Source organism: Felis catus, chromosome A3, assembly GCF_018350175.1.
Source record: "Felis catus isolate Fca126 chromosome A3, F.catus_Fca126_mat1.0, whole genome shotgun sequence".
NCBI lineage: Eukaryota > Metazoa > Chordata > Mammalia > Carnivora > Felidae > Felis > Felis catus.
Window position 1 is genome coordinate 29,386,892 of NC_058370.1, and position 26,846 is coordinate 29,413,737.

The 26,846-nt window shown below is 43.3% G+C and overlaps 1 protein-coding gene across 1 annotated transcript in view; it reads left to right on the forward strand.

Moving 5' to 3' along the window:
• TMC2 (transmembrane channel like 2) overlaps window positions 1-26,846 on the forward strand; it is a 56,862-nt gene that overhangs the window by 9,065 nt on the left and 20,951 nt on the right. Inside the window, exons 4-11 of the mRNA XM_045055100.1 lie at window positions 7,617-7,707; window positions 11,145-11,226; window positions 11,591-11,697; window positions 13,871-13,969; window positions 18,233-18,375; window positions 19,698-19,845; window positions 22,306-22,494; window positions 25,148-25,327. Of these exons, the coding sequence (XP_044911035.1) occupies window positions 7,617-7,707; window positions 11,145-11,226; window positions 11,591-11,697; window positions 13,871-13,969; window positions 18,233-18,375; window positions 19,698-19,845; window positions 22,306-22,494; window positions 25,148-25,327 (1,039 nt within the window). The remainder of the gene's footprint in view (window positions 1-7,616; window positions 7,708-11,144; window positions 11,227-11,590; window positions 11,698-13,870; window positions 13,970-18,232; window positions 18,376-19,697; window positions 19,846-22,305; window positions 22,495-25,147; window positions 25,328-26,846) is intronic.

Below are 26,846 nucleotides of genomic sequence, written 5' to 3' on the forward strand. Positions count from 1 at the left end.
GTAATCATCTGTCTAGGGTTACTAAACATTCTAGAATGTTCGCGTCCTCCATGATTTCCTCCCATCACAAGTAGCATTCCCAGACTACATCTTCTTTTTTTAGAAGCAATGGTGTGGGGACCCGTCTCTGGCCCACTCGGGCAGCTAGTTGACCCAGGCAGAGTTGTTGTGACAATCGAAGCAGGATGACGGTGCATGAAGAACAGAGGTGAACTGGGGCAAGGCTGTGCTCACACCTCTGCTGCATCTAGGTGACTTTGGCTGGCTGTCCAGTGCCACTCGGATGATTTCCTTCCCTGAAGCCCTCTGAGCCTCCCTGAATTCCCATTCCCACTCAGCAGTAATGAAGAGTCCTACCCAGCCCCAGGTGCCAGAGTAGGCCAAGGGAAGAACAAGGACCTCCATCTGGAAGTAACCAGACAGCATCCCTTTCACCCACTGGGCCAGTGTCAGAGGAGGCCTGCTAAAACAGAAGATTTCAACAAGATCCGGAGTCTTATAATATCCAAAGTGTCCAGGCTTCAACTGAAAATCACTCATCATACCAAGAACCAGGAAGATCTCAAGCTGAATGATAAGAGACAACTAAAGATGAAAGATGCTAACACCAAGATGATATAGATGTTAGAATCACCTGGCAAAGATTTTAAAGAAACCATTACAAAAGTGCTTCACCGAGCCGTTATGAACATATGAAACTAACGAAGAAATAGAAAGCCTAAGAAATAGAAGATATAGAGAACAACGAGAAATTTTTACTTTTGAGACTACTTATTTAATGTTTGTTTATTTTTGAGAGACAGAGCTCAAGCAGGGGAGGGGGAGCAGAGAGAGAGGGAGACACAGGATCCAAAGGAGGCTCCAGGCTCTGAGCTGTCAGCACAGAACCTGACACGGGGCTCGAACTCCTGAACTGTGAAACCATGACCTAAGCCAAAGTCAGACGCTTAACTGACTGAGCCACCCAGGTGCCCCACAACTAGAAATTTTCGAAGTCAAAAAATACAATCACTAAAATTTAAAAAAAACGAACAAGTGGGCCCAACAGCAGAATGGAGAGAGCAAAGAATCAATGAAATTGCAAGTAAAACGAGAGAATTTACCCAATCTGAACAATAGAGAGAAAATGGTCTGGGAGAAAACGTGAAAAGAACCTCAGGGACGTGTGGGACTATAATAAATGTTCTTACATTAGCGTCTCTTCCAAATCCCTCACCCTGAATATGAGATGGTTGGGGGAGGGGTCCCAGAAAAGAGGAGAAACAGAGTGGGGCTGAAAAAGTCTTCAAACAAACAATGCCCCCAAATTTCTCAAATTTGGCAAAACTTACAGATTCAAGAAAGCTAAAGAAACCCTCCCACAGGATAAACCCAAAGTAATCTATGTCCAGACATATCATAGTCAAACTTCTTACAAGCAGTCAGGATATTTACAAGCAGTCAGAGAGTAACAGTGCATTGCCTAAAGGGGAGAGCAATTAGAATGACAGAAAATTTGTCATTAGAAACCCTGGAGGACAGAGGAAGGGAGCACAAAAACTTTTCAAGTGCTAAATGAAAAGAATTCTATATTCCGCAAAATATCCTTTAAGAGTAAAGAAATCAAGACATTCTCAGGTGAAGAAAACCTAAAAAAAATCTGTTACCAGCAGACTATCCTAAAAGAATGGCTAAAGCAAATTCTCTAAGCAAAAAGGAAATGATAAAAGAAAGAATCTTCAAACATCAGGAAGGAAGAACATGGTAAGAGCAAAAATATTGAAAACTGTCATAGATTTCCCTTCCTCTCTTGAGTATTTAAAATTATGTTTGACAGTTGAAGAAAAAATCATAACATCATCTAATACGGTTCTCAATGAATGTAGAGAAATATTTAAGACAATTATAAATGGGAGGATAAAAGAACACACAGGGAAGTAACACTTTTACACTTTACCTAGTAAAATGTCAGCTCCAGTAGACTTTGATAAGATATATATATGTGTATATGATATATATGTATATGTATATGATATATATGTGTGTATATATGAGTGTGTGTGTACAAACACACACCTTACATTACATGCTATATTATATGATAATATACAGTAATAATTAAATTATATTTAATTATTATATTATATTAATATATTATATTAATATAATTATATATATTTTATTATATATAATTATTATATATAATAATATATATATTATATTATATATATATTATATATAATTATAATATATTTATATATATATATAAATATATATATATATATATTTATATATATATAATATATTTATATATATATTATATATAATTATAATATATTTATATTATATATATATATTATATATATATAATATATATATAATTATATAATAATTATATATAATTATTAATATAATTATATTATATTATATTAATATATTATATTAATATAATTATATTATATTATATTAATAATATAATGTAATATATTACATAATATTTTGCTTAGAGCAACTACTGAAAAGGCCATACAAAGAGATAATGCTAAAAAGCACCATAGATAAGCCAAAATGGAATCCTAAAAAATGTTCAAGTAACCTGCAGGGAACAAGAAAACAGAAATGAAAAACAGAGAGAACAAACAGAAAACAAAAAATAAAATGGTAGGTTTAATCCCTAACACATCAACAGTTACATTAAATGTAGGTGGTCTAAATATACCAACTAAAAGACAGATTGGCAGAGTAATTTTTAAAATGACTTAACGCCATACAGTCCACAAAGTGAGTCCATAAACTCACTTTAAATATGATGATATATGTAGGTTGAGAGTACAAAGATGGTAAAAAGACATATCCCATGCAAATGTTAAGCAAAATAAAGTAGAAGAGGCTATGTAAATATCAAATAAATTTGACTTCAGAGTAAAGAAAATTGACAGGGACTGAAAGGAACATTATAGAATGATAAAAGGGTCAATCCACCAAGAGGAAGATGTAACAAACCTAAAAGTGTAAGCACCAAAAATAGCAGTGGTTTGAGTTCTATAGTATATTATCTCGGGATGTATAATACATTTCCCCAAAACTTAGTAGTTTAAAACAATAAGAAACATTTATTATCTTCTATGGGTCAGAAATTCAGGAGCAGCTTCGCTGGGCAGTTCTGACTTGGAGTCTCTCATAAGGTTGGGTTAAGATGTTGGACAGGGCTGCATTCATCTGAAGGCTTGACTGGGGCTGGTGAATCGACTTCCAAGGTGGCTCACTCACGTGGATGACAAGTTGGTGCTGGTTCGTAAAAAAAGGCCTCAGTTGCCCTTCAGAGAATACTTGAATATCCTCATGACACGGCAGCTGGCTTCCCTCAGAAGAGGATGTGTTCGAGGAAGAAGTCACAATACCCTTTATGTCCTCATCTCAGAAGTCATAAACTGTCACTTCTACCACTTTCTAGTCATTGGAAACAAGTCACTAAGTCTGGCCTGCATTCAAGGGGAGAAGAATTTAGTTCTCCATTTTATTTTATTTTTTATTTTTTTAATTTAGAGAGAGAGAGCAGGAGGGGGGGGGGGAGGAAATCCCAAGCAGGTTCCATACTCAGTGTAGAGCCTGCCATGAGGCTCGATCTCACAACCCTGGATCGTGACCTGAACTGAAATGAAGAGTCCAACGCTCAACCCCAACTGAGCCACCCAGGCACCCCTGATTCTCCATGTTAAAGGGAAGAATAATAATTTGGTGACATATTTTAAACCACCACTTCTGGAAGCCAAGCATGCTCACTTAACCTCCCCTCTCTCAGATTGATTCACTGAGGTCTCTAGAGCAGATGCCTCACCTGACTGATCTGAATTTCCATGAGTTCAGGGTTTCTTTGACCCTTGTCTCCACAGCTGAAAATGGAGATTGCTTGGGGACAAAAAGAGACACCAAGCCAGCCTAGCCCAGGCTGCCTTTAACCACTCTGCACCTCCAGCCCCTCGCCACCTCCTTTGGACCTTCGAGTGCATCCTTCCTATTTCCAGGTGTCTTCTAGATGTCAGGCTGGCTGATGCTCTCTCCCAGTGTCCTGCAAGGGACAGCAAAGCTCTGTGAGGATCAAGCACACAGTGGCTCTGTGTCTAGTTTTAGCTGTGCATCTATAAATTAAGTGTGATTTTGAATCTGAACTCCTTCATCAGGGAAGAGTTTGGGGAGGTATGTAATGTCTCTGAGAGATGCCTTGGGTCAACTTCAGAGTGTTTCCACTGTGGAAGGCCACGTCACTGAGCCCCTTGTCAAAGCACCTGGGAGAGCAGAAGGTTCCACCCCAGCCCCTGAGCTTGGCAGAGGCTTATCAGCTGCCCACCCCAGAAACTGCTGCTTCCTCGGAAGGGAGAGGGGTGGCTGCCTGCTGAATGAAGTCCCTATGCTCACCTTGCGAGCATGCACACCTCCAATTTTCACATCCTTGTCCCCATTTCTAGATGAAAAGTGCCACTCTGGGAGGCACAGAACCCCGCCTGGGGCTCCACTCTGGAGCAATACACCTCCTTCCCTCCCAGCAGCAATCACTGGCCCCCTCCCAACCGTGTTTTCCAAACTGTGGTTTGGGCCACTTTATTTCCAAGGAGGGTCCTCCAGGAGGCAAATGTGAGGGGATTCTGAAGCGCTGTCTGTGGGGTGACCGCGCCTGAAAGCCCCTTCCTCCATAGCTTCCTCCTCTGCCGAGTGTTGGAGGCGCCTAAGGGGCTCATCCCTCCTCTCTTGACTTCTCACTGCGTTTACCGCACACCATCCGATGGGAGGAAAAAGGCGAGTTTGTGCCATCTTCCCGTTTCAAAAGACCGTTGGTGACGAGGAGGGGACAGAAGCACCTTACAGAAGTGAGATGTGCAACGATTAGGAAGTGCAGGGCAGGAGCGAGTGGTTTCCATAAACCAAATATTCTCTGGTAAGGAAGAACACAAGAGCCTGGTTTGCAGCTAACAGGGGTACAGGAGTGCGCTGCAAAAAGGTAGTTGTTACTATTTGTATCCTTTTGCAGGACCCAGAAAAGCTTGCTGCGTCCATCAGTGTTCTTAAATGAGGTGGGTCCTTCACTGGGAATGGTCCTCAGAGTTTGCACCCAGCGCTGGGCAGGGCCCTCTGTTCCCCTGAGTGCCTTTTGGGGGTCTAGACACAGAGTCTGGACGTCAAGAAGAGAAGCATTTGCCACCAGGCTCAATGGCTCAGGCACAAGAGCTGGCTCTTACTTTTGAGAATCCTCAAATCGTAAAAGCTGGCACATTGAAAGTCACAAATTCCCAGCGCTTACAAGCCTCTGCTCGATGTAAGATACAAGAAGAGAACAGAAACACACATTTTATTGGGGGCGTTTGGGTGGATCAGTCGATTAAGCGTCCGACTTCAGCTCAGGTCATGATCTTATGGTTTCTGGGTTCGAGCCCCGCATCGGGCTCTGTGCTGAAAGCTCAGAGCCTGGAGCCTGCTTCGGATTCTGTGTCTCCCTCTCTCTCTCTGCCCCTCCCCTGCTTGCACTCTCTCTCTCTCTCTCTCTCTCTCTCACTCTCTCAAAAAATAAAATAAAACATTAAAAAAAAAGAAATACACATTTTACGAAAACATTTTTTTGTGACATGGCTATGTTGGTAGCTCCAGATAGCTCATTGCCTGGACATGTCCTGCCTAGGGGACAACAGGGAGCTGATCCCATTACAGAGACTTAATCCCGCACAGACCAGGCTTTGACCCTGGCTGGGCTCAGGAGCTAAACAGTCAGCCTCATTAATTTGAGACATCGGAAAAAATAAAAACCAGCTTCAGGATTGACGTGAGGTTAGAATGCGACTTTGACTCTTGTCATCTGCCCACGCCTGCGCTGTGGGGGTGGGGTAGGTATTCTTCCGCCCCCCCCCCCCCCCCCCCCGAGATGGACTTCCTTCCTCACCCGCTTGTGCGGGTCAATCCGGTGGCTGTTGGCAAACTGGGTCTCTGGGGGGTGGGATAGAAGGGGCCTGATTTGTAGCCTTTGCTGATTTCTGTGGTCTAAAGACTCCCACCGTGGCCAATTTCAAGCTACCAACAGTTTAACAGCTCGCGGGTCAAGTTCCTGAATATTTAGCAGTCGGGTCTCAGGCAGGAGTCGGTTCTGACCAACTGATCGGTGTCTGACTCATTCAACATTCAGGCAGTCCACAAATTTCTGGTGAACACTGTGTTCGTTTCCTTTTTCTTCGCTGAAGCGTGACATACAATGCTCTGTTAGTTTCAGGTGTTCAGCGGAGGGATTCGACATTCACATACATTAGGCAATGCTCGCTGCGCCAAGTCCGCCTACCATCTGTCACCATACAACACGCTTGCAATATTATTGACTGTATTCCCTAGGCTGCACTTTATATCCCCGTGATTTACTTATTTTATAACTGGCATCTTTTACCTCTCAATCGCCTTCATCTGCTTTGCCATATTTGTTTCTCTTGCTGCCGCAACCCAAGTTTCCCAAGTGTAACCGTTTAAGACCGTGCTCATCTACGTGTTCACAGTGCTGCTGGCCAGAAGTCCAGCGTGACATGGCTGGATTCTCTGCTCAAGGTCTCACCGGGCTGAAATCAAAGTAGTAGCAGGCCTGAGGTGCCCATGTGGGGCTAGAGGTCCTCTTCTGGGTTTTGCGGAATTCAATTCCTTCCCTTGCTTTCCACGTGGCGTCCTCTTGAGGGGCCCCAGCAACAGAGGGTCAAGAATTCATTCTAATTCCTCTGACTTCCCCTTCTGCGACATCTGTCTGACTCTTCTGCCTTCTTCTGTGTGTAAGGGCTCATGTGGTCACTCTGGGCCCTTCCTGAGAATCCAGGATAATCTCCCTATTTTATTTATTTAATTTTTTTTAAGTTTCTTTATTTTTGAGAGACAGAGACAGAGTGCTAGTGGGGGGAGGGACAGGGAGAGAGGGAGACACAGAATCTGAAGCAGGCTCCAGGCTCTGAGCTGTCAGCACAGAGCCTGACGCAAGGCTCAAACCCATGGACTGCGAGATCATGACCCAAGCCGAGGTCGGATGCTCAACTGACCCAGGCACCCCGGATCTCCTTATTTTAAATTAAGTCATGGGGTGCCTGGGTGGCTCAGCCGGTTGAGCGTCCAGCTTCGGCTCAGGTCATGATCTCACAGTTCATGGGTTCGAGCCCCGCATCAGGCTCTGTGCTGACTGCTTGCTCAGAGCCTGGAGCCTGCTTCAGATTCTGTGTCTTCCTCTCTCTGTCCCTCCCCCGCTCACGCTTTGTCTCACTCTGTTTCTCAAAAATAAATAAATGTAAAAAAAAAAATCTTTAAATTAAGTCAGGAATCTTAATTACATCGGTAAAGTCCCTTTTTGACATTCATGGGTGTACCACCAGAGGGCAAAGGTCATGGGAGCCAAAATTCTGCCTACAGTTGCCTACCATGTACTAAGCACCATTCTTAGCATTTGGGAAACGTCAGTGAATGAAACAGACAAATGCCCTACCTTCACAGAGCTTACATTCTAACCAGAGGTATAAAAACACATAAGGCTTCTAGCCACATGTACACTCTCATAGTTCAGATTTCTTTCAGTTTGGGATTAAAGTTCTGCCTCTACCCCCCTCACCCCCCCCCTTTTTTTTCCTAACCAGAGAGGCCCAAGAATTTGTGGAGAAGTATGAAGGAGCCTTAGGAAAGGGGAAAGGCAAGCGACTCTACGCCTACAGGATGCTGATGGCTAAGGTGGGTGATAGAGAGGCAGCAAACCCCAGGGAGGGCTTGCTCAGCCTCTGAACCTGGGTGACATCACAGGCACCTGCCAAGCCTCTGCATTTGTGGCCGGCTCCCCCCCCCCCCCCAGATCCTCAGCACGAGGTCCAGCCGACTGACCGATTTGTCCGGGAAAGGAAACCAACTGTTTCCTGTCAATTTCTCTACATTTATCTGTGAGGGCTCCGGTGTATCTGAGACTCATTTCCTCCCCAGTGAAGAACTAAGCTCACAAAATTGATGAGGTTAAAAAAAATTAAAATAAAATAAAATAAAATAAAATAAAATAAAATAATTGATGAGGTTAAAACCACTGGGATCTTATTTTCCAAGCCCCAAATCAGGACAGTTCGTTTGATAAATCATCCATTTTTATGCAATGCCTTGAGCATTTTTTTCCTGTATTCCCTGTTCATGGGTGTGTTTGAGTTTTAGCTTTTTCTTGGGGCCATTTTGATATTTCGTATTCTTCCCAAAACTCAATCATTTAAGATTACCAGAAAGTTGCAGGTGGGGGTCCCATAATTTTTGGAACTACTTTCTGTGTATGTTGGGTTGGAGTCTTTTTATTCCTAATATTCTCTTTTCTCCTTTTTCTTAAAATTTTTTTAGGCTTATTTATTTCTTTTAAAAGGCAGACAGACAGACAGAGAGGCAGAGAGAGAGACAGACAGAGAGAGAGAGAGAGAGAGAGAATCCCAAGCAGGTTCTACACGGTTAGCACGGAGCCCAAGGCAGGGCTTGAACTCACGAACCGTGAGATCATGACCTGAGCTGTTTTTTCTCCTTTTTCAATTTTACTTGCCCAATAACTATCTTTGGGTCATTTTATTAATTTGATCTAGAGACTATTTACCACTTAATAACTGCACACTTAGGTCTTTCCCCCCCCACCCCCCACCCCAGCTGAGGAATGTGCTCTTCGAGCATATCTTTGCTAAATGATTCTGTTTAATCATGTTTCGCTGCAAATAGTTCTAGTTCCTTCCTTAGGAAAAGGATGGCTGTCCATCCTCTGTGTTTACCTTCCCTCATTGTTTTAAATTCTTTACTTCCTCTCTTTGCATTCTCAGAAATGTCTCAGGTTTATTCTCAGTATCACTGAACCCATTTTCTTCTGCTTCAATTATAGGCTTTATTATATTATTATAATGTTTCTTCTCCTTCAATTACTGGGCTTTTAGTTACCTTGTTATCCTTCCATGCTTCCCTTACATTCTTTTTTAAAACTCAAAGTGTTATCCTTTACTTAGAAACCACATTTCTTGTATCCTGTTGTGAATGCAGGCTCGTCTGTCAAAAATTAGTTATGGAGCCTGGAGGCAATGCTTTTCAAAAGTTACAAAGAGGTGTGTCCCCTTTTCCTTGTTCTGCGATACTATTTTTCAGGCCTCGCTGGCTGTTTTAGTCATCCAGATCTGGATTTCACGCGCGGACAGAATGGGTAGCTTGCCTGTGTCTTATTTGCCCGCTATCAGAAAGCCTGTTTCTGTAGCCAGCCAGAGACAAGCATATCTCATCGCCCAGTCCTGGGAGAGCAGCTCCCGCCTCACCTGGCTCTGAGAAAGGGAGCTGAGGTCTTCTCCTGCCCGCGTCCCATCCCAGTTTTCTGATTCTCTAAACCAATGAGGGATAAGAGCTTCACTACAGAGCTTCCCCAAGGCCTTCTCGGCCTCTGCCCCACCTATAGGGCATCGCTTTTCAGGCTGAGATGCCCACAGCCTTGAGGGGTTGTCAGCTGGTTGCCGAGTGATCAACTAACTGGCAGGCCGTCCCCAGGGGCCTCCCTGAGCCATGTTCATTACCCTTATTGGCCTCAGCCTTGCGAGCCTACATTCTGTACTGATTTTATCAGCACCCCGACAGGGGATTGATCTCTCAAGGGAGGACTCCTATTAATAAAGCTTCTGAGACCGATAGGTAAAACCAGGTGGTGGATTATTAATTTACAAGGAGAAATAACCGATGACAGAACTAGAAATGCGAAGTCCACATCAGCAGTGCCTTTTATTTTTGATAGTAGAGTTACTTACATGGGTGGCTAAACCATAATCCCAATTCCATTTTATTAATTTGCAATGACAAAACACTGCGTTCGAAACCAAAATCCTCACAGCCCAGGTGACGGGCAATGCTTTCCTTAGAGACGGGCTGACATAGAAAGCCAAATAAGCCAAAGATTAATTTTTTTTAATGTTTGAGAGAGAGAGAGAGTTTGAGGCAGGAGAGGGACAGAGAGAGGGAGACAGAGGATTCAAAGCAGGCTCTCGAGATCATGACCTGAGCTGAAGTCAGACACTTAACCAGCTGAGCCACCCAGGCACCCCAAGCCAAAGATGAATTTTGAGCGTGGAATCAGAGCTAGGAAAGGCAGATAAAGCCATGGGACTGGAGTGCCCAATGTCCACAGTCTGCTATTCCCCTTCTGGTCTTAGGGATATCTCTGCCATTGTTCTCAACCAGGTTTTGCCCTCGGCTCGTCTTCTCTGTCGCATCTGTGACCACCGCCCTCTTCCACAGATGGTTTCCTTCCTTATATAGCAGTCATCCCATCGGGTTACGGTCAAAGCCTACAGATCTAGAAACTCGTCTGATAAACTTCCCTTTTGATCCTTTAGTGAATTTACATGGGAAACCTCATTTCCTTCAGGAACATGTTCTTAGGAGACCTTTATCATAATGGAAACTGACCTTAGGGTCTTCTCCCTCCTACCTCCTTGTCCTCTGTTTTCTGTGAGTTGTTGTTTCTGTTGTTGTTGTTCAATTCCAAATGGATTCATTGCCAGGGAGTGGGGTTGTTGGAGAGCAGCCCCTTGAGAGCTAACCAATTTTCACCCAACCAGCAGCCAGACAGCCACTCAAGTTCCTGACTGGTACGAACTCTGAGTGTTGGACCTGGAAACAGACCATGGAAAGAAGCAAAATGCCTTTCTAACTCCTTTCAGCAAAAAACAAAAAAAAACAAAAACAAAGAAACGGGCTGTTGTTTCACCAGGAGAAGAATGGAAGCCATGGTTTGAGGGGGTTTACTCATTTCACCAGCACCGCATTGGAGGGACAATTCCTATCAGATTTAGACACCTGAGTGTCTGCTAAATGTGGGTTTGAGAGCTACGAGACTTCTTTTTGCCCTTCAATTTTTAAGATTAAAAAAAAAGTTGTGTCAGAGGCTGCTAACCCAATTTGATCCCCCAAACCAGACGTCCTATAGAGAATTCCTAAATTCACATATACACAGTCCAAACTTGACATTTTATCAGCGCCACAGACCAACACAAGACTTTATGCTGTCCTGGCTTCTCTTACCCTCTGCTCTTGATTTTGGTGGTGATGTGTCAGCATCAGTGTGTCCCCCCCAGGCCCCAAGGCGGGATGGTAATGAACTGAGTGTGTTGCCTGTTTAATTTCAGAAGTGGGTCAAGTTTAAGAGAGACTTTGATAATTTCAAGACTCAGTGTATACCCTGGGAAATGAAGATCAAGGACATTGAAAGTGAGTATTTTGGTGTCAGCGTTTGTAGCTGGTGTGCTAGAGTTTTCCAAGGGCTTGGGTTGCGTTCGTGACCAACTGATCGGATTCTTCCATAGGTTCTGTTGTACTGGAAAACAGAATGGGCTTGGAACTAGTCAGACCAAGATTTAAACTGTGTTTCTTCACTGTCTGACTGTGGGAGTTTAGGTAGAGTGGTTAATCCCACAGAGCCTCAGGTCATTTATCTGGAAAAAGAAAATGGAGATGAGAACATCACGCTCCACAGCTGATGTGAAAACTGAATCCGTCACCCACACAAAGCGCTTGGTAGTGCTAACGTCCTCCTTCGGCGGTGCTTAAATCCTACCGTCTTTTCTCTCCCCAGGTCACTTTGGTTCCTCAGTGGCATCGTATTTCATCTTTCTCCGATGGATGTATGGAGTTAACCTCGTCCTTTTTGGCTTAATTTTTGGCTTAGTTATAATCCCAGAGGTAAGACAAGGGCTTCCTATATCTTCAGATATAGGCTTATCATGACACCACCCTCTTTAATCAAATACTCTTCTGTTTTACAAAGAACCAGTCGTTCATTTTAAATTCTATACTCCCATCAATTGTCCAGATAGTTCAGGACAGAGGATGGAACCAAATACTTCTGTTCCTAATTAAGAAGTGGACCCCACACTTTTCTATCTTTTGTTTTATTTTAAGATCAGTAGAGAATTAATATCTTAGTAAGTTTTTGTTTGTTTTACTCTGAAAAAAAAAAGAGATGGAATGCATTCTATCATAATTTATTACAAAACAAACAAACAAAAATGAACCCTCACGGGGCGCCTGGGTGGCTCATTCAGTTGAGCGTCTGACTCTTGATTTCAGCTCAGGTCATGATCTCACAGTTTGTGGGTTCAAGTCCCACGTCAGGCTCTGTGCTGAAAGTGAGGAGTCTGCTTGAAATTCTCTCTTTCTCTCTCTCTGCCCCTCCCCCACTCATGCTCCCTCTCTCTCAAAATAATGAAATAAACTTTAAAAACAAAACCCTCACATTTAAATAGCACTCCTCACTGTTCTCCCACTATACCCTTATCACAGATGTAAGTACATCCTTACCTACTGATGAGTAATTGAGAGACAAAAAAGGAATAAGCAAGTTATGTAAAGTCACACAGTAAGTTTGCAGTGAATGAGATCCCAGGTCTCCAGTGTGGGCCTGGAATCTTTCCCAAGGGAAATTTAACAAATTAGAAGATTTCTGTGAGGAATACCATCAAGCATTACAGGACCAATATATGAGTGAATAAACAGGATGACTTATTCTTGGAAGGGAAACTTAATACCGTAAAAAAAAGTCAATTCTTCCTAAATCAATATGTAAAGTTCATACAATTCTGATTTTTTTAGAATTAAGGATGCAAACACAGGCATATATATTAAAGTATTGATAACAGAACTAGATACATGCAAAGAACTAGCAATATTTCTAATGTCCAACAAAAGGTAATTTGTTAAGTAAGTTTATGGTAGATACATGTGGTTAGATATTTTGAAGCCATTTTATTTTGAGACATACTACCTGCCGTATAGAATTGGTCACAAAACGGGGCGCCTGGATGGCTCAGTCGATAAGCGTCCGACTTCGGCTCAGGTCATGATCTCGCAGTTTGTGAGTTTGAGCCCCACGTCTGGCTCTGTGCTGACAGCTCAGAGCCTGGAGCCTGCTTCGGATTCTGTGTCTCCCTCTCTCTCTGCCCCTCCCCCACTCACACTCTGTCTCTCTCACACAAATAAATAAACATTAAAAAAATTAAAAAAAAAAAAAGAATTGGTCATAAAACAATAAAACAATATCATGCTAAATAACCACACTAATATATATTTTATTATATATATGTTTATATATGTATTTGATATTCATATTTATATATGAATTATATAACTATATATTTATATAATATAAATGTATACAAGTATATATAATAAAAATGTATACAATTATATATAATATAAATGTATATAATTATATATGTAATATAAATTTATATGATTATATGTATAATATAAAATTTTATACTTATATATTATGTTTATATAATATAAATGTATATAATTATGTATAATATAAATGTATATAATTATATATGATATAAATGTATATAATTATATATAATATAAATATATATAATTATATAATATAAATGTATATAATTATATATGTAATATGAATTCATATAATTATATATAATATAAATGTATATACTTATATATTATATGTTTATATAATATAAATGCATATAATTATATATAATATAAATGTATATAATTCTATATTTTATCTATTTATCTAATATAAATTTATATAATTATATATTTACATAATATATATATAACTCAGAAACAACTACGAGGAAACATACGCGTATCTAACCGTCATGATCTTCGGAATGTGGAGGTGATAGGGAATTTTTTTAATGCTCTCCTGCACTTTTTCACATTTTCTACAACGAGTACGTGATAGGTCTAAAATCAGAGAAGTGATTAATGTCATCGAAAGGAGAAAATGGGTATGTCCTGCTCTAAGAAGGGAAATATTTCATGCCGGGTATGAACGTCTCCATGAGTTTGTATTTTCTCCACACGTCATCATGTCGTTCTGTCCCTTCACAAGGTACTAATGGGCGTGCCCTATGGAAGTATTCCCAGAAAGACAGTGCCTCGGGCTGAGGAAGAAAAAGCCATGGATTTTTCGGTCCTTTGGGACTTTGAGGTACCATCACTAACAAGCCAATGCGCTTCTATTCTGTGATTGCGAGGCCTAAAAGATTGCACGGATATGTGTGAAATATTGCATTGAATCACTGCAAAACCAGTGCTTTACTCAAATGGGAGCCCCCACTATGCAAAATGAGCTAGCCAATCATGTCCTCCTAAGTCCCCTCCGTGGGCCCTTTCTCCAGCCACACACTGCCCCCCTCTCTCTGCCAGATCCATCTAAATGATCTTACAGGGTAGTTTTCTCTCCCCACACCCACATTAAGACTCCAGGGCTCGCGCCAGTTCAGCCGTTCCCAAGCTTCACATGGCATCCTCAACTGAATGTCCTACCTGCTCCTGAAATTCAGTGCCTGTTCAGCCAAACCCACATCGCTTTTTTCCATCTCCTTTATTGGAACCACCATCCATCCGAACACGGTGTGAAACCTGAAAGTCATCCTACACTTCTCCCTCTTCCCCACCACCACGCCCCACAACCAATCAACCACTAAATCTGAGCCTTTCTCCTAAACCCATCTTGACTCAGTCCCCTTTGCCCCATCCCTCTCGCCTCTTCTTCCAATAATGTCCCCACCGTACCAGGACCATGTCCGAATCTTCTACCTCTGCTCCTTGCTTTGACTTGGCTCCTAAAATCTCCATTCCCTCTGGCTGCCAGCGTGATCTTTCTGAAAGGCAAACCTGGCCCTCTCACTTCGCTACCTTGGATATTCATCTATTCCCGTTCCCAAATGGAATAAAATCCAGTGTTCTGAATCAGGTTTACGAAAGAACCGTTCACCATCTGGCCACTCCCTCCCTCTCCAGCTCCATTTCTATCTCAGCCCTCACACCTTATGTTCCTGTATTTGTCAAGTTTGGGAGAGATCCCTGAACCCATCACATATCATTGCCTCCCTGCTTCGGCTCAGGACACTGCCTGAAACGAACTTCCCTCCTTTTTGAATCCCCTCACCTCCGTGCCTCTGGAGGGCTTGGTCTGTAGCTCCAAGGAGTTCCTGAGGCTGAGAGGCCCGGCTGTGACGGTTCAGGCAACAGGTCATTGCTGCTGCTATCCTTCACGCTCCTAGGCAGGTTCGAGACCTCTCAGGTATGCGTGGAAGTGAGTTCGAGTATTTTTCTAAGACTTTGGAATAAGTGTGTTTCAAATAATACTACACAACTAAGTATTATATACAACTACTACTGTGTATTACCACTAAGGATTTCCTTTATTCTTTTTTTCTTTCATTTATTTATTTTTTGAGAGAGAGAGAGAGAGAGAGAGATTGCATGCACGCATGGGAGGGGCAGAAAGAAGGAGACAGATCTGGAAACAGGCTCCGTGCTGTGAGCGCAGAGCCCAATGGCAGGGCTGAAATTCACAAACGGCGAGATGACCTGAGTCAAAGTCAGACGCTCAGACGCTTAACAGACTGAGCCACCCAGGCGCCCCTCCGTTTTATTTCACTCAAAGACTCCTATGGAATATCCTATGTGCCTAAAACAAACTGAATTTACTCAACAGTAATCCTCTGTTTTGTTGTCGCTGTTGCTCCCAATGGGCAAATTTTCTTTTTCTATTTTTTGTAACGCGCTGTTTAAAAAAGTAATCTCTACCCCCAGTGTGGGGCTCAGAGTCACAACCCCAAGATCAAGAGTCACATGCTCCACCCACTGAGCCAGTCCAGGTGCCCCTAAAATGTCTCAGGCCAGAATTAAAGTTTTGGAGAACTTCTATCCATCACCAAGAAGCGACAGTGTCCTTTTCTCAGTGATTAAATCCTTTTCTGATGAGATCAACGAAGATATTAACAAAGGTGACTTTTTAAATACGGTGTAAGAAGTATGTCAACATTTGGCAGATTTTTGTAACGTACGGAACCATTATGTTCCCCGTGACCAAATACATGATGTTACAGAATTACGTGTGGGTAAAAGATAGTACAGGATGGAACAATTACGCTTTAAAAACTTTACGTCTCGAGATAATTTTTTAAAATCTTGGAACAATTTGAAGCTTACAGAAGAGCTGCGTAAATAGTACAGAGTTCCCATGTACCCCCCACCCAACTTCACTTTATGACACCATCTTACATGATCAAAACTAAGAAATTGGGGCACCTGGGTGGCTCAGTCGGTGAAGCGTCCGACTTCGGCTCAGGTCACGATCTCGCGGTCCGTGAGTTCGAACCCCGCGTCGGGCTCTGGGCTGATGGCTCAGAGCCTGGAGCCTGCTTCCGATTCTGTGTCTCCCTCTCTCTCTGCTCCTCCCCCGTTCATGCTCTGTCTCTGTCTCAAAAATAAATAAAAAACATTAAAAAAAATTTAAAAAAAAAAACTAAGAAATTAATCTTGGTAGAATAGTAACTGAAGTGTGATATTTATTTGGATTTCGCCAATTTTTCCACTAATATTCTTTTTCTATTCCAGGACCCAATTCAAAATCTCATACTGTATTTGTCATGTCTCCTTAGTCTCCTCCAAATCCATGACAATTCTCTGTCGTTCAGTGACTTTGGTACTTTTGAAGAGTACTGGACAGTGGTTTCGGAGAAGGTCCCTCAATCTGGGTATCTGTTCTCTCACGATTGTAGTGAGGTTATACATCACTGGGAAGCCTACCACAGAGATAATATGCCCTTCTCAGGGGGTCAGATCGGGGTTACATTGTGCTGATGTGTGTTATTAGTGGTGATGTTAACAGTGCCCAGTTGGTTAAAGTCGTGTCTGCCAGAATTCTCTGCCATAAAGTTAGTATTTTTCTCTTTTTAATTACTCGGTATTTTGGGGAGTGCGATGGATTTTAATATAACAAGGTATGAAAAGTTAATTACATGATTCAGATTCCACGTGACAACTAACATTTAAGATGACCGTTTATTGAGCTTACGTATCATATCAAAGAAACAACCCAGGCGCCCCGGGCTCAGTCGGTGGAGCGTCCGACTTCGGCTCAGGTCACGATCTCACAGTTCGTGGGTTCGAACCCCATGTCAGGCTCTGTGCTGACGGCTCGGAGCCTGGAGCCTGCTTGGGATTCTGTGTCTCCTTCTCTCTCGTCCCCTCGCCTGTTTGCACTCTCTCTCTCTCCCTCTCTCAAAAATAAATATACATTAAAAAAAAATTTTAAAGAAGAAACAACCTTAGGCATATGAAGAGACTGTTATGATTTGCCTCCCCTTTCCAGCTCCCCCGCTTTACATTCAGCAAAGATGTCAAAGAAGGGCCAAAATTCTAAGCTCATGTTACAAATAAAAAGTGTACTGATTATACCTAAAACCAAATTATATCTGAAAACCAAACCAAAACTTGAAGTTCAGGGGTGCCTCGATGGGTCAGTCAGTCGAGCGTCCCGCTCTTGATTTCGGCTGAGGTCATGATCCCAGGGTCGTGGGATCGAGCCCCATGTTGGGCTCCATGCTGAGTGTGGAGCCTGCTTGAGATTCTCTCTCTCTTTCCTGCCCCTCTCCTCTGCTTGTGCACGCTCTCTCTTTCTCTCTAAAAAAATAAAACTAAAATAAAGGGGATCCTGCGTGGCTCAGTTGGGTAGGCGTCTGACTTTCGAGTTTGGCTCAGGTCACGATCTCACGGTTCGTGAGTTCAAGCCCCACGTTGGGCTCTGTGCTGACAGCACAGAGCCTGCTTGGGATTCCCTTTCTCCCTCTCTCTCTTCCGCTCCCCCACTTACACTCGCGCTCTCTCTCTCTTTTTCTCTCTGTCTCTCTCTCTCAAAATAAATAAATACACTTTATAAATAAACAAACTTGAAAAAAAAAAGCAAAACTCCTAAATAGAAATGAAAAAAAGACTTGAGGCTCAGATTCGACTGTGAGTCTTATAATGTATAGTTTTCTCTGTAAGGTTTGCCCTGAGAAAGCTCACAGACTCCCACCTGCTTCCAGAGTGTTAAATCAAGACCCTGGCATTGTGGGGGGAAAGAATTTGGAGCTCTACATGCCTGTGAGCGTGCACGCGTGTGCACACACACACACCCCCTTATCCCCAATTTTATCCGGGATGTTAGCAACGCTCTCCTCCTCGTCCTGTATCTGTAAGCATTCTGTATAATGGAGAATAAAGAGAACAAAGGAGAGACATGGAGACGTGGATAGACTCGGGAGCACTGGGGGAAGTAAGGTACCCACAATTCTTCCTTTCTCCTCTCAGAATCCCGTTAACCCCCTGAGAAAGACATTCCCGGTAAAATGAAAGTGTCTGGTGACTATGTGCACGAAGCTTACAAACCCGGAGCGTTTGATCTGCTGTCCCGCAGGGCTACATCAAGTATTCTGCTCTCTTCTACGGCTACTACAACAACCAGAGGACTATCGGGTGGCTGAGGTACAGGTTGCCCATGGCTTACTTTATGGTGGGGGTCAGCGTGTTCGGCTACAGCCTGATGATTGTCATTAGATCGTAAGTACGACCGTGTCTTTCACAGGCTTTTCATTTCCTTCACACAAACATCCCGCTCCTATGGCCACTCTGTGCCTGCTTACCTTCCTGTGGGAATTTAGAGAGAAAATAAGGAACCAAAGAATGCAGATATGCATTGTCGTATGTAGTATAAAAGGCATAAACAGGGTAATAGGGGAAGTTTGGGGAAATGGGATAGAAGCATCTTTACATGATGCTGAGAACTGCCAATCGCACTGAAAGTCTGGGGGACAGCATTGTACGCAAAGGAAGAGCATGTGCAAAGGGCCTGAGGCAGCAGATATCCTAATGAGTTCCAAAACCTGTCTGAAAGGCCAGTGTGGCTTGAGAGGGAGCAAGTACCTGATAAGGTAAGACCAGAGAAGTCTTGGAGGTCTGTTTTTGCTTTCCCTGGAGCTCAGCTTCCTAAAAAAAAAAAAAAAAAAAAAAAAAAAACTCTCCTGCTCCTCTGTAACTCTAGCTTGCATGTCAGCACTGAGCCCCCCCACTTATCGACAAAACAGCGCAAAGGAACGTATATGGTGCGATTAACGATGGGTTAACGATGGTGTCCTCTCTAGCCCCAACTCCACCTGTCTCTGTGGTCAGAAATGGCCTTTTAATTCGTCGGTGCCTCTTCATTTATATTCTCTGAAGAAAAACCTTGGCCCGTGAATTGCCTTCTTCGAAGCCAGGGGACCCCAATCAGCACAGGCTGGCGCGGGGTGGGGGACACCGTCTCCTGCACAAACCTGACTACCAGGGCCCACCCACCCTTCAGCAAGGCCGTAAGAGGTCACTCCTCCCAGAAGCGTACGAGTAGCTGCGTCTGCAGGAGAAGAGTGGGGCACTCTGGGAGCCTGGATAGGACCTCTGAAAGGGCAGTGTGCGGGCCCCGCATGGCTTTCTATCACATCATCTCGGGGGAAAACGCTGCCGTCCGCCAGGGCCTGCCCTGAACGTGACAGTAACCACCAGGTGATAGGCAGCCGTCCGGCCAGCTCCATCAGGCAACAAAGAAAAGCAAGGAGATAAGCCTGGCCCTCATGTTGTTACATTTTCCCCCCGCTATTATCCCAGATAAGTACAGAGATAATGGAATGTTTCCCCGATGAGCCAGAAAGCTAACTAAGCCCCTGGAGTAGCAAATCCCGAAAGCCAACACATGAGACGGAGAGGCGCCACCTGTCCTGGCTATCGTTAGCCCAATTCAAATCGTCTTGGCTCTCTCCTCCCCATTGGATGTCTGCTGTCTGTGCCCCAGACCCGCTGAGGCCAAGGTTCCCTGGGCAGTCATGACAGCAGTGGTGTGCACCCTACAGGATGGCCAGCAATACCCAGGGCAGCGCAAGCGAGGGGGAGAGCGCTAACTTCACCTTCAGCTTCAAGATGTTCACCAGCTGGGATTACCTGATCGGGAATTCAGAGACAGCCGACAACAAGTATGCCTCCATCACCACCAGCTTCAAGGTAGGTGCCTAGAGTAGTTCCCACTTCCTGGGGGGAGCTTCGGGTCCCGCTGGTCATTAGGGGACTTCACCCAGCTGGGGCATGGTGGATAAGATCCCCCAAGTAATTTGTGGTAAGAGCTCTACCAGAAGTGTGGGCCTCGCTCTCAAGCCTTCCGGAAAGGATGCTCAGGACTGATACCCACTATCTGTTTTTTAATATGGCGGAGACTCATGGATGCTGAGACCTGGTCCTGCCTGTTTCTTCGTGGAACTGTTTTCTGCCAGAGGGAGTAGGAGGACTCACGTGGGGCTGCAGTTCTCAACCTGTTATGCACGATGGAATCACCTCAGCAGCTTTAAAAATCTTTTGGACCCAAACCCCCAGAGATTCTGGTGTCATTGGTCAGGGGCTGGGGAATTCCTGGCAATGGAGTCTTTGAAAGCTCTCTGAGAGATTAGGAAACCTAGAAAGAGTAGCGAATGCTGGTTGTGGGAGTCAAATGTGCAACTCCAGGGGTGCCTGGGTGGCTCAGTCGGTTGAGCGTCCGACTTCGGCTCAGGTCATGATCTCGCGGTTCGTGGGTTCGAGCCCCGCGTCGGGCTCTGTGCTGACGGCTCGGAGCCTGGAGCCTGCTTCGGATTCTGTGTCTCCCTCTCTCTCTGCCCCCTCCGCACTTGTGCTCTGTCTCTCTCTGTCTCTCAAAAGTGAATAAACGTTAAAAAAAAATTTTTTTTTAATTGTGCAACTCCATACTTAATTATCTCATCGATTTGTCACAAAAGATATGTGAGGTGGCCTATACATCTCTATTTATTTTAAAAAATAGAAGCAGACCTAAGGGTAAGCAAATGAATGAAGGCAGAAACTGGTATGCCAAAGCACTGTGCATCTTATTTTTTCCTCCATGACTGTAAACACCTTTCAGAGCTATTGATAGTTCATTTCCCCCATGCGACCAGTCAGACTTTCTTCCCTCACGACCTGCCAAAGGTCAGATGCACGACATCAGTGTGCTTGTCTTCTTCCCTCCCCTCTCTCCTTGCCCTTCCTGGCCGAAGAGGGCTGCTGCAATGCAAACAGACGGCAGGGACACCTACCAGGGGCAGAGCTTGGGGTCAGCAACTCACTACATGGGTTTCATGAGCCCACAGTCCTGACAGCTTGGCAGTGGGGAGCTCAGGGAGCTGCCTGGGTTCTCCTCCCTTCTCCTTCTCCCAGCACCGGGGGCCCATTGACAGAGCATCCAAGGGCAGGAAAGGGATCAGTGAGGGCTCTGCCTCTTCCTCCAGGCCTATCTGAGAAAGACAGAGAAGGTCAATGCCTATGAAGCACTTTAAACATCTGGGAAGGTGAAAGCTGCTTCTCTGAGTCTATTAAAACCAGGGATTAACCCTTACATAACAGGACACACGTGCCAACAGCATGAGCTGAGGTATATTAACGGGTTGATAAATTAATTAAATCTGAACCTGAATATAGTAACTGTTTATTGAGTGGAAAAGTCTCCTTCCAGGTACTTTGGAAACTGGGAGGCCTCATTTATCATCTTTGGTCTGCCATATACTGCCATCTTGTGTCTTCATAGAGAATTACAGATGCAGGGTGCAAAGTTTATAATAAAAAAAAAATCTATTGTATTTTTATATACTAACAGCAAACAATTGGAAAAAATTTTTTAATTCCATTTACAATAAAATTACATGAATTACATAAAATTCTTAGGAACAGAGTTAACGACAACAAATATACAAGATGGCTACGCCAGAAAATATGACATTTCTGAAAGAAATTAAGAAACTCTAAATAAATAGATATACCATGTTCATAGATTAGAACAGGGATCAGCAAATTATGGCCCAGGGGAAAATCTAGCCTCCTGCCTATTTTTGTAAGTAAGATTTTATTAAAACAAAGCCATGCCTATTTATTGCCATATTGTCAAAGGTTGTTTTCATGGAGTTGTGAGAGGGACTATATGATTTGCAGAGCCCAAGCTATATACTATATGGCTCTTACTAGAAAATGTTTACTGGCCCCTGGATTAGAAGACTCAATATTCTTAACATTTCATTTTAATCTATTTAATCTATAGTTTTAAAACAATCCCAGTCAGACAGTTGCTGAAATTTTTCCGGGCCTTAGTATCTGAGATATGGGTAATAATAGAAACTACTCCATTGGTTTGTTTTGGGGATTAGGAGAGATAATGCAAAGCAAGGGTTTAGTACCACATCTGGCATATAGTAAGTATTCAATAAATCTAAGCTTTTGTTATCACATGTTCCAAAATATCAATAACAATAAGCTATATCGTCTTAAAGAAAATTATTATCCATAGGGCAACAGTGCTCTGCACCACCTCCTTTGTATTATTTCATTTATGAAAATATAGTAAATAGTCATCTCAGGAACCCAACAACAATGGTTCCTGTTGGTTCCTGGCCTGTAATTATTCACATCTCATTTCCACACATTAAGGAATCGATAGTGGATGAACAAGAGAGTAACAAAGAAGAAAATATCCATCTGACAAGATTTCTCCGGGTCCTGGCCAACTTTCTCATCATCTGCTGTTTGTGTGGAAGTGGATACCTCATTTATTTTGTGGTGAAGCGATCGCAGGAATTCTCCAAAATGCAGAATGTCAGCTGGTATGAAAGAAATGAGGTAAAGAGGACATCTCTGTGGAAGTGAATATTGAGGGCAAACACAGAAATTATACTCATTCCTATGCCATTCTGCTGAATTAATTGAAAATCTGGATTATGGGACATGTTTTAAAGAGTGACATTACATCCCTTTCTCGTCAGGTAGCATGAACATTTGAACCAAGAGTCACCTCTTATAAGGCTTTTGTAGGTTGATAAAGCTGCATTATAATTAGCATGTCAGTCAACTGAATAGTCAGTTGTCTTAGCACCAATTATTAAAAAGGTGATCCTTTCTTCACAGCTCTACAGTGCCATACATCAAAAATCGAGTATCTGTTAATGTGTGGGTGTGATTCTGGGATCTCTAATCTATTCCATTGGTTTATTTATCTGTTCCTGCACTAAAAACACACTGATAAACTATGGCTTTATAGTACGTATTGATATCTGGTAGACTGAGTTCCCTCCCAACAAGATCCACAATAGGATGCACTGAAGTTTCATTGTAATTACATTAAATCCGTAAATCTCTTTTGGCAATTTACCATCTTAGTAGCTAGCAAAAATGGCTACAAATTCTTCCCCTTATTGTATTCCTATATTTGTTTGCAATATGATTTTCTAACTCCTCTCATGAAGAGGTGGAATCTGTTTCCCCATCCCTTGAATCCAACTAGGCTTGGCCATGTAAGCTCCTTTAGCCAATGAGACAGTAACACCCATGATATAAGCAGACTTGAAAAGGGCTTGTGTATTAGAACTTGCTCTCTTGGAAACCCGGAGACCTCCACCATGTGAATAGTTCCAGACTAGCCTATTGAATGATGAGAGATACAGGACCCATTTATCTCATCATTCTACATTATAGCCAGCCAATGACCAGACATATGAATGAAGCCATCAACCATCAGCTGACCACAGATACACGAATGAAGCCAGGTGAGGCCAGCAAAAGAACCACCTACCTAAGCCCAAAGAACAAAATACTGACCCACAGAATCATGAGCTACATAAATTAAATAAAAAGAATCTATTTCCTCCCACAAAGCAAGAAAGGATAAAAAAAGAAATATGGAACTTATAGGACAAATGTAAAGCACAAAATCAGACAGATTTAAATCTAAATCTATCAGTGATTACAATAAATGTAAATGGATGACAACTACAGTTTAAAGGCAATGATAATTGGATTGAATTTTTTAAAAACTACATACTATTTACAATGAACCTATCTAAAACATCAGGTCACTAAGCTGTGAGGGGGATACAAAAGATGCTTGAGATGGATTCTGCCCTTAAGTGGATTTTGTAGTTTCCTTAGGAAGCAGATTTGACAAGAATAAACCAAAGTACCAACAGAAATAGGCTGGAATAGTGATCAAATAAGATGTTTTGGGTTACAGATGTGTGGCAGGTGGAGAGGCCAATGTGAGCTGGAGAGACAGAGGGAGTTTGTGGCAAAGGCAGGAATTAAGCTGTGCATTAAAGAAACATGTGAAGAAAGGTAGCAGTGGAAGAGGTGCAGTGATGGCTTTCCAGGCGGGAAGCACTGCATGAGCCGGTGTGAAGGTATGAAGATGATGAGAAACCAAGCCAACAGTCAGTGTGACAGAATGTGAGGGAGTCAGAACCAGCCCAGAAGAGTTGACCCACCTGTACCTTGGTCAGCAGTTTAAGGATTTACTCTTCACTAGATGAGCAGTTTTAATTTCAGAAAGAATGTTCTACTGTGGTCAGGTTCAGTTACACGAGTAGGATTCTCCCAAACTTGGAGCCAAAATTTAATGCTTACCAGGCTCTGGGCTAGTAGACTTACATCCATCATCTATTCTGACTCTCACAACAAGAACTGTCTTTCCCACTTTATATGTGAAGAAACAAGGAGCCTGAGCTCCTATCTCTGAAGGAATTATGTAACTTTTCCTAAATTACAAAGCCAGCAAATGATAGAGCTGGGGCTCAGTCCCAGAGAGCTGACTCCAAATGGCATACTCTATTTTTAAAATTTTTTGTTAAGTTTATTTATTTTTGAGAGAGAGAGAGAGAGAGAAGAGATGAAGAAGGGGCAGAGAGAGAGAGAGAGAGAGAGAGAGAATCCCAAGCAGGCTCTGCACTGTCAGCACAGAGCCCGACATAGGGCTCAATCTCACGAACCGTGAGATCACGACCTGAGCTGAAATCTAGAGTCAGACCATTAACCGACTGAGCCACCCCAGCACCCTGAAATGCGATACTCTTAACCACATCTCCCTGCTATTAGTTCCCTCCTGTGATTTGAGCTGCCTGTCTTCCATGCTCCTGAGATAAGAGCTACCACAGTGACTCTTGCCCAGCTCATGACTTTTACAGAACACAAAACACTGTTCCATATGTTAATTCATTTATTTCTCAAAGAAAGTTTTGTTATTTCTATCAAGACTAATGGCAACATCATGAGAGCAACCAGTCACAGAGCAGGTATGATGTGTGGGACGTACAGTGACTGCTCAGGGTGTGTTGGTCCCTTAGCCAAGGCCACACAGCAAGTTGTGGAGACCAGAGGGCATCTCCAGAGGCAGAGGAGGGGGCAAGAAGGAGCCGGGGATTCATGGCCCTAGGGAGTGCAGAGACGGTGGCCAAGCAAGTGATATTAATGGCACAAGTCATCCAGGCTTTCCTGATTTTCTCAGGTAGAAATTGTGATGTCCCTGCTTGGTATGTTTTGTCCCCCTTTGTTTGAAACCATCGCTGCCCTGGAGAATTACCACCCACGCATTGGACTGAAGTGGCAGCTCGGACGCATCTTTGCACTCTTCCTGGGGAACCTCTACACATTTCTCCTGGCCCTGATGGATGATGTTCACCTCAAGGTAAAGACCACCAACTCCCCCTAATCCCTGGTGCCCACCAAATTTCCTTTTTCCACTGTAATAATTTCCTTATGAGTAATTCCTATTAAGCGAAGAAACTTTGGAAAGTTGAGGAAAGGAAAATGAAGAAAAAAATATCCCCAGAATCCTATGACCCAAAGACAACCATTGTTAACATTGCGCTGCAGGTCTTTACGGTTTTTTCCTTAGTTGTCTTTTTTACATCATATACATGTCATTTGGTCCCCTTAATATTTTATCTGCAGCCTCTCCTATGTTGTATCATAGCTGCCATAAATGTTTACCAGCCAAGTAAGTGTCCATTGAGATGATATGGCATGATTGACCCAACCTTTCATCACTGCTCACCCGACGGTTATGGGGCACCCACTATGTCAGGCTCTGAAGGTACAGCAGACAGCAAGACACGGTGCTGTTCCAAGGGTATTCACATCTAGGGTGGGAGACAGACTCGTTCATTAGAGCGTGCTGTGGCATGTGCTTCGATGGGGGCAAGCCCAGGCAGCATGGCAGTGCCTAGGAGGGACTCCAGATTTCCCCTGCCCAACCTGAGAGTCTTACAAGACACTGGAAAAAACAGAGGGAACAGCTGGTCCAAACAAGGAACTGCAGGATGGCTAAGAAAGGAACGGAGGGAAGAAGGGGAAAATGAACCTAAGGGAAGGGTCAAATGATGATGGTCCTCTTCCCCACCCCTTCCTCCTCATTATTGGGCTGCATGAATTTTTACCTGAGGTTATCAGAAAGCTGTTGCAAGGTTCTAAGCATGGAAGTAATTGTATCTGTCCTTTGTCTACCCCTCCACCTTCATTTCTGGCTTTCCTCCTACCCCAGTGAACTGCTCTCTTCTCCTGAACCCCACAGTTCTTCCCCAGGACAAAAATTTCTCTTGCCTGTCTCTCCACCCTTCTCCCCTTCTTTGACTAGTTGACTAATCCTCCCCGAGGTTTTGTCTCAGATGTCACTGCCTCCAGGAGATTCTCTGTGGCCCCCAGGGTCTGATGTGGATTTCCTTGGTCCCCAGAGGATATTTCCCATAGCTCTTATCACTCTGTTCTATAATTGACTGTTCATCTCTGTCACCTACTAGACTGTGAACTTTCTGAGGGAAGCCTGTCTCTCTTGTGCACTCTTGTGTCACCCTGCCTTGCATGCCCAGAATAGACTCTCAAAGAAATTATTCTCAAAAGAAGAATGAACGACTGGATAGGTGGATGGATGGATGGATAGATGGGTGGATGGATGAATGGATGGATGGGTGGATGGATGGATAATAACTTAGAAAAGATAACTTCGTAGAAAAGACCCAAGGACTTCAGCCAAATGCCCCCCTCTCCTGTACAGACTGAAAGCCTGGGAAGGGATTCTTATAAAGACTGTTGTGGGGTAGGGCAGAGGCTAGGTGGCAGGGTAGTGGCATATTCTGCTTTAATTGTTGTTCCCATGGAAACAGTTGGACCACCCTTGGCTCCTTCCAATCCACATCTCCATCTTCCAT